The sequence below is a fragment of the Octodon degus genome, unplaced genomic scaffold, assembly GCF_000260255.1.
Source record: "Octodon degus isolate 3935 unplaced genomic scaffold, OctDeg1.0 scaffold00070, whole genome shotgun sequence".
Lineage (NCBI taxonomy): Eukaryota > Metazoa > Chordata > Mammalia > Rodentia > Octodontidae > Octodon > Octodon degus.
In genome coordinates, this window is record NW_004524646.1 from 2,740,881 (window position 1) to 2,748,907 (window position 8,027).

General features: G+C 45.9%; 1 protein-coding gene across 7 annotated transcripts in view; it reads right to left on the reverse strand.

Moving 5' to 3' along the window:
- Ttc7b (tetratricopeptide repeat domain 7B) overlaps positions 1-8,027 on the reverse strand; it is a 251,424-nt gene that overhangs the window by 120,693 nt on the left and 122,704 nt on the right. For all 7 annotated transcript variants that reach the window (XM_023719660.1, XM_004635133.1, XM_023719658.1 and 4 more), the window contains 2 exons: positions 4,455-4,518; positions 765-902 (listed from right to left, as the gene is read on the reverse strand). In XM_023719660.1, the coding sequence (XP_023575428.1) occupies positions 765-902; positions 4,455-4,518 (202 nt within the window). The remainder of the gene's footprint in view (positions 1-764; positions 903-4,454; positions 4,519-8,027) is intronic.

Consider the following 8,027-nt stretch of genomic DNA (forward strand, 5'->3'; position numbering starts at 1 on the left):
GTGGCCCTTACTCCTTCCTTCCCTCCTTCCCTCCCTTCCTTTCTCTTCATTTTGCTAAGAAGATCAAATGGTTTCCTTACTTACTCAGCCCTACCAAGGTGCAATCTGGTACTCTGGGCAGGAACTTAATAATTCATAGCCATACCCAAAAGAACCAGCTCTCGCTGAAACTATACCGCCGAGCTTCCAGGATGAGTGTTTCCCAGAAGCTGAGCGTGTGAGAAGATGATGGCATCTTGCACAAGACCTGCAGTCTATGGGGAGCCTGGTGACCAAGCAAAACCCTCTAAATAAAGACAGCCCCTACCTCACCTGAAATGTTCCCACTAGCTAAGCACGGCCCAGGTGCCTCCAACCGTCAAGTCGCCAGGAGTTATACATCGATATTTTAAGTGAAACTTTCAAGAGGAAATTAGTATCACAGATGGACGGTTTTGGGTATGATGGAAATTACACTTGTAGAGAAACTGCCTGAGAAATGCCACCCCCACCACACACATACACACACACACACACACACACACACACACACACACACAACTTATCCTTGGGTGTGATGAACCACGTGTAGTAACAGACTGCGGGTCAATTCCACCACCTTATCATTTAGCCTATATCCTTTTATAAAGTAGAAACCAAAGTTAAATGACTGGACCAATGCCACAAGGGTAGCAGTGATAGAGGGAACTCAGGGCCAGGTCACATGGCTCCTGGGGACATGCAGCCCCCCACCCGCTGGAAGCCACCCCGCTTGGCAGCTGTACCTCCGACAGCATCTCATACTGGCCCCTCCTCCCAAGAGCGATGGTCAGCAAATCGTAGACCACAGATGCGCTCTGCAGACTGATAAGGCGGTCACTTTTGTGCTCAGGTATCCTGCTCAGCACAGCATCCCGGTTGGCCTGAAAACGACACGGAAGAGAGAAGCAGATGGTGAGCAGCCCACGTTTGCTGCCATCACCGTGTAGCAGAGACGCCAGCTAGGTCTGCCTGCTCCACATGGTTTGCCTTATGGAGGACAGAAGTGAGTAAGGGGCCTGTCACCTGAGGTTATGTACTCCAAATCCCTGGAGCATCATGGCACATGCACTCTGAGCCTGGCAGTTGGCCTCGGAGAAGCTTTGGGGGCTGAGGCAAAGCAAGGCGCGTCCCTTGGTCTCGGGCTCGTGATCTTTGTGGCAGAAACAGCAGGATCCACAAATGGGAACCGGCTATGTCTCCATGTGACCCTGCTTCTGTCTATATTAGAGAAAGGGAGAACATTCTCAGCCCTGCATTTCCAATTACCAAATGGTGCCTTCGAGTGCTGTCTGTCCTGGGCAGACATGTCAGCCTTCTCCGCTATGACCAAGCCACACTCAACGCCCTACATGGTGTCTTCGGGGAACAGACCTCACAGACTGATTCAGCCTGGTAAAGGAGGCACAAGACTGACGTGCGAGAGGAGACAGGAGGAAACAGAAACTGCCTTCAACTGATTCTCATCTTCTCTTCAGTCCCAGAGGGCTGAAGAGAGGGCCCTGCTGCCTTCCCACCTCAAGTGCTTAGCGCAGCCATGGGTCAGGGGCATCCACCCAGGTTCACTCCTCCCGTCTCTCCAGAAATCAAACACTCCTCAGAGCAACTTCTTTTCATTACTTCTGAAGTTTAATTTCTCCACAGATCTCTACCTGTAGGCCACATGTACTAGATGCTCAACAGCCAGCTTAGTCTCCCTATTTTCTACAAGGAGTTCTGAATCAAAATTAAATTTGCCCTTTTGTAGTTGACAGAAGTGTCCGGGCCTGTTTGTCCCCAGAAATGGAGAAAGGGCCCCAGTCTCCTATGAAAGTGGTACTTGTGTTTCCAGAGTCCCTTGTCCCCTGGGCTGATGTTTATCTTCCTGCCTGACATTAACAAAGGCCACTGGCATCCCTTCCTCTTGTTAATGAGGCAAAATGCTTGCTTTCTATGTGAGTCTAAGGCATTTACTTATAGCCACCCAACAGAAATTACTCACTTTAAAACTCTTGCCCCTTAAATGTCAGAAATAAATGAGAACAGTTAAGACAGGCCACTTCCTACAAGGTGAGTCAGCTCTTAGGGAAACAAGCCTGCTTTTCAAGAGTTCTTTCTAAGGTTTTCTTTACCCAGCACCTTTTGAGCCCAACACAAGGCGCTCTATGATGCCTGCTGCAAATGGTCTCCCTTTACTCATTTGCTGTAAATGTTCCACACTGAGACCAATGCCTCCAAGAGAACAAAATAAAATCTAACAAATACCGGTTAGGAGAGACTTTCAAATTATAGCAAATACATCTTTTCTTTTTCTTTCAGAGAAAGTATTAGTAGATTTTGATTAAAAAGGTATTCAATGCAGTACAATTCCAAATGATTTCTCATAGACGGGGAAACTACAGATGTATTTATGCTTCTAAAATCAGAACCAATGAAGAATGTAGTTTCCTCAGCTATTCAAAAAGCACGGTAACTTTCAATTTGATTCTGTAATCAAATACCTTCATCTTCTGCCTACAAACTGAAAAACCAAGTAGTTAAAGGCCATAAAAAAAGGTTCCTAAGAACAACTTAAATTTGGAATGATAAGTGGGGAGAACATTATTGTCTTGGTTTGGAACCTACCTCTTCATATTTACTGCTGCTGCTGCTGATTTTACCATACCTTAAAAGGATCTTTCCAGAAATTAAACACCACAGAGCCAAATCTGACTATCTCAAAAGGATTATGAGAATTAGTAGTTTCTATCTAATCCACTGAGGAGCAAGACACCACTACAAAGCATCTGCACCACCCTTAGGGCAACTGTTGGCACAGATGTGGCCGGGTTTTCAAAATTATGGACTAGAACACATGACCTGACGACGGGGCAGAATCGTCCAGTCATCTAGAATGTCACCAAGAGTTCACAACCAAGTTTGTCCCAGTGACATCAACAGTGAGCTGTGACAAGCCCAGCCTGGGGTGAGGGGATATTAGCTTGGCGGTCCACAGGACCTGACTCTCAGCAACCAACTGGTGACAAAGTAGGTGCAATTTCTTCACTTTGAAAGACAAGGACTGAATGCTACCCACTTGAAAAATAAGTATGACATGCTGCCAAGTGCCAGCCTGGCCACCTATGTGTCTTCCCTGAGTGTGCCAAGGCAGGGCAGAGAATATAAATGACACTGCCATAAGGTGCAGCTGACAGTTAAGGAAAGATGATCCAAGGGGGCAATCTGCCTCCAGGGTAGGGAGAACGCCCGCTGACATCGAGCGCGTCCATGCACAAAGCAGCAGTAACTCAAGGAGTCTGGCTCTTCTAAACATCACTGTGCCACTTCCCAAAGCAAAAACTTGGCGTTAAACCAAGGTGAGAAAGCAACCCTCCCTGACTGACCCGGCCTCTGCTGATGCCGCCTTGCCCAGCACACAACTGTTCTGCTGGCACGCGTCTTCTAGGGCTTTTCCACCTGTGTGTATTCCACACCTCCAATTAAGCCACATGCTGGGGCGGGCATCGCAGGATAAGGGAAACACCTTCTCTCGCTCTCCTTGTGACTGCTGCCTGCCCGAACGGATGAACATTATGGCAGGCTGGAAAAGAGTGCAGTCTACAGAAGGAGGAGCAGACCTCTGCACAGTGCATGCGTTTTGCCTGCTCTGGGCCTCCGGTTCCTCAGGTTCCTTCTAGGTGAATAAATGTGAGCCCTCTGGTTCCTTTCCAGTTCCGGGAGCCTGACACTCTGCTCAGGTGCTCAGCGCCCATTCTTTGCCTCCACTGTTGGGATATTATTCCCAAGATTTCAAGCCAAGCTATAATGCTTAGGGCTGTATAGAGGAGAAATCCAGTAAGTGGTGAGTGACATAGTTTTAGATCTCAAACTTCAGCATCCTGGCCATTTAGCTGGTCTGGCAAACGCAGCAGCACTCAGGAGCAGGAGTGCGCTCAGGCAGCCTGGGCCCTGTGGTGCCTAAGAACAGGCAGGAGAGCACAGCGGACACCAGCACAGAGGGGCAGGCCACTTCCCTGGGCTCCTGCGATGAAAACCCAGTGAGTGATTTACCCCAACATTCTTTTCATACCAGTGCAACAAGAAGGCTTGAGAAGGTCACCCCTTCTTTCCCTTGTAAGGTTCCTCTGTGGTCCCCCTAACTACATCATCTACTTACCTAAGTATTGCTAGTAGTACCAATACTTGGTGGAGGGATGACTAAACTAAGATACCTACGTGCTGACTGCTAAGAAGGGGTATCCCAAGCTCCAGGATGACCAAGGGACACTGCCTCCTAGTCCAAGAAGTAACAATCTTCCCTCTTTTTAAACTTCTACTGCATCCCCCCCACCCCAGGTGCTTCCCCTAGAAAGCATTTTCTCCTGAGAAGGGAAAATCACCATATTTCAGGACTGACCACAGTTAAGAAGGGACTCTAGGGACAGCGGGCAGAACTGTGAAAACTACATTCCACTTACCATTGATTCACTAATCAGCAGCAACAACAGGGCTTCTTCAGTATTTTCTTGAGGACAAAAAATGCTGCATAAAGAAAACCAACTTTGATATATGGCAGTTTCAAAATAACACAAAATACACAACTAGAACAGGATGCTCAAAGGCCTTGATTTTTATAGAGCCATGAAAATACACTATATAACTTAACACTTGAATTTATATGTATATATATGTAATTCATATATTTTAAATATTTGAAAATATTTAGAAGCCTAAATATCGTGTATACTTATTATGGAGACAGAAATTTAGATTGCTACAAACTGACATTATGTAAATAATCCCAGGTTTTGCTTAAACCCATAATGAAACACAAACTACAGATATTTCACTAAATAGCACACTTCCTATCTGTCACCTATTAGCTGGTGTATCATATATTGTCATTCAGATGAAATAAGAGATGGGAAACAATATCAGAGTGTTAGTGGTTTGTCCAATATCGCACAATTTGGAGAGCTACCTTAAACGCATATTTTTATTATGGGGTGGCATGCCAGAGCTGTCTCGTTAATCTATTTTATGGAATTTGGCTAAACTCTAAAATCTTGGATTAAAAGAAAAAGCTTTTAAGCTCAATGTTGCTGAGGATTAGAAAACAATGAAAACCCAAACATAACCCCAATCTGCACTCTCTGTATCCTATTTTTTTGTGCTGTGAGCACCTTTAAGGACTTTTAGCATTTTTTCCTTCCTGTTCTAAAGCTCTAGAATCCTTTGAGTAGTATCGAGAATATGATCACCAATTGGACCAAACTCAGCTTTTCTTCAGAGCATAGAAACGAGTTTGCAATAAATAAAAATAATTTTGACTCAATCACTTGGATATTTTAAAGACCACTGAACAAAAACTAAATTTCTATCTTCCTAGGAATAACATTACAATCATTTAGGAAATCCCCCCCACCTGCCAAAAATTTAAAAAAAAAAAAAAAAGGAGAAACAATCATATTTTCCAAATAATTATAAATACTGGTTACTTTTCAAATGCTGGCAAGTTTTGTATTGTATCACAAGGCACTGAAGAGAGAGAGAAAAAGTATAGTGCTTGATCCTCTTAAGGGAACTCTGACGCATCAGGCAGAAAACCACCCCATGATGCTCCTGCTGCTCTTCCGGGGCCACGACCTGACAGCAAGGCTGCCCCAGCCCTCATGAAGGGTTCTGGGGCTTGAAGTTACTTCATCTGGGACTCAGCTTGCAGTGAACTGAGTTTTTCAGGAGATACATCTCCTTCCCCTTGAATTCAAAAGTAGGTTCTAAAGGCTCTAAACTCAAAGTGTCCCACATACGTGTGTGTGTGTGTGTGTGTGTATGTGCACATCTAGCAATTATTTCCTGATATTCTGGCTGTGCCTACATCGACGGGGGACCTTGTAAATAAATAAAACAGTAACCTTAGCCATTTTTTGCATGGATAGCCAATTCTGCATCGTTCAGACTAATTGCAGAGAAAGCCTGTGCTAATTGTGACTTCACACTAGCCAATTCAGTCCATGGATAATCTCAAAATTCCATTTGAGCCATCCAGCCTGGTTAAATGCTAGGTTGTGTTATTTTTAACAAGTAGCACATTAACTGACTCTAATTCCACTTCCTGGGCCCTCCCTCTTGCAGGATGGTGACTCAGGAACACTGCAGAGCTCCCAGGGCTGGTGAGGAGGGGGAAGAAGGGAGGAAGTAAAGTTTTTATAAGACAACTGAAAACACAGAGTTGTCCTTTCGTTATTTATGAACTCAAAGCCTCCATTTCTGACCATTTATCCACTCTTCATTCCTCAGACAAGAGGGGAGCCCAGGGTCATGGTCAAAACTGCTGAGGTCTTCCTTCTGTGACATGCCACTTTTAGGGGCCCAAGAGCCTCAGGGAGTACCTGAGTACTGCTGGTGTACCCTGCCTCAGATCTGGAAAGTGGAAAACCAGGGCTCTGGTCCTACAGAAAGTTCTGTGAAGGTGAGGTGTGGCCCTAGGGCACAGCAAGAAGCAGGGACCAGTAGGTAGTAAGGACAATCTTCCCCAGCCAGCAGCCCAGAACGAACATGTGAAAAATGTTGTTTGTGGAAGAAAAAAATCATACCAAAGAAATCCAATTGCATTTCATCTCTTCTGTTATCTGAAACTACTGCCTGACAAATGAGAAGGAAGAGGTGTAAATGTCCACACACCACCCAGGAGTCAAAGTGACTTCATTTGGGTGCAGGGAAGGCCTGGAGCGCTGCCAGCCCACACGGAAGGAGGTTTCTAGTAATCACTCCAGGGCCCGCAGACAGAGCTGTGCAATGCCATTGTGCATGGCTGGAACACCAAAAGGAAGAATCCTGATCGTGCGGCCCCTGAACTGCAGGAGCCAGATGGGAGCTCAGGAACCAATCGCTACTACCCAGTTATACTGTGCTAAGTTTGTCAAGGCAGAATGTACCATTAGGGTTGCATCTGGTGAAAAGAAAAGGATTTAAATTACAAATGAAGAGTGCCTGTTATAGTTTATGTCTGGGTGTCTTCCCAAAGCCTCAAGCAGTCATGGGGGTGCGCGTGGGGCACTTTTTGGCAGCTGAATCTAGAGTGTGTGATTGATTCATAGAGTAATGCTGGGATTAAGGGTGAATGATTGCTATTCACTATTGGATGAGCACTGCCTGAATCCCAGCAATCTGGATAAGATAAAAGGAGCAGAAAGAGTCTTGTTACTCTTGCTTTTGTTCTTGTTCCTTTTTTTGTCTTCCTCTACCATGAACTATTGCCCCTCTACCATATCACTCTCCTTGGAGCCTGCTGATTATAGACTGAAACCTCTACAAACTATGTAGCTCACAGCTAAAGTTTATTTAGCTAATAAACTTTTCCCCCTTTAATCTTGGGTGTTGGGTATCATGCCTCAGCAATAGGAAAAGTAACCAAGACAGAAACTGGTACCAGGGGAGTGAGACAATTGGGGCCGCAGGATCCTGAATAGACCCAGAGTGCAGGCCCGGCAAGTGAGTGAGACAATTGGCTGCAGGATCCTGAATAGAACCAGAATGCAGGCCCAGCGAGTGAGTGAAACAATCCGGGTCACGGGATCCTGAACAGACCCAGAGCGCAGGCCTGGCGAGTGAGTGAGACGACCCGGGGTCCGCGGATCCTCTTTCAACCCAGAATGCAGGCCCAGTACGGAGCCCTTCAGCAGAACTCCCAGCAAAGAGGCTAGGGGCAAGACCCACCCAGCTGATTCAGGAGCAGAACATCTTCCCAGAGTGACACAAAGGGTTCAACTCTAAGGACTGCGGCAGAAAGAAGTGGAGCACAGCAGCCAGATCCAAACAACACCCACCTGGAGGAATCCGAACTTCATAGATCCGGACCTGGTGCTAAAATAACTCTATCTCAGCTCTACACCAAAGGTCAGAAGACAGTGGTATACAAAATGACAAAGAGAAGGAACAAAATGCAGTCTCAGGCCCCGAGTCCACCCAGTACAAATGCAGAAGACACCAGCACTGAGGAAACTGGAAATCACACACTGGATATCTCCGAAATAATAGTGCTGGAAGTA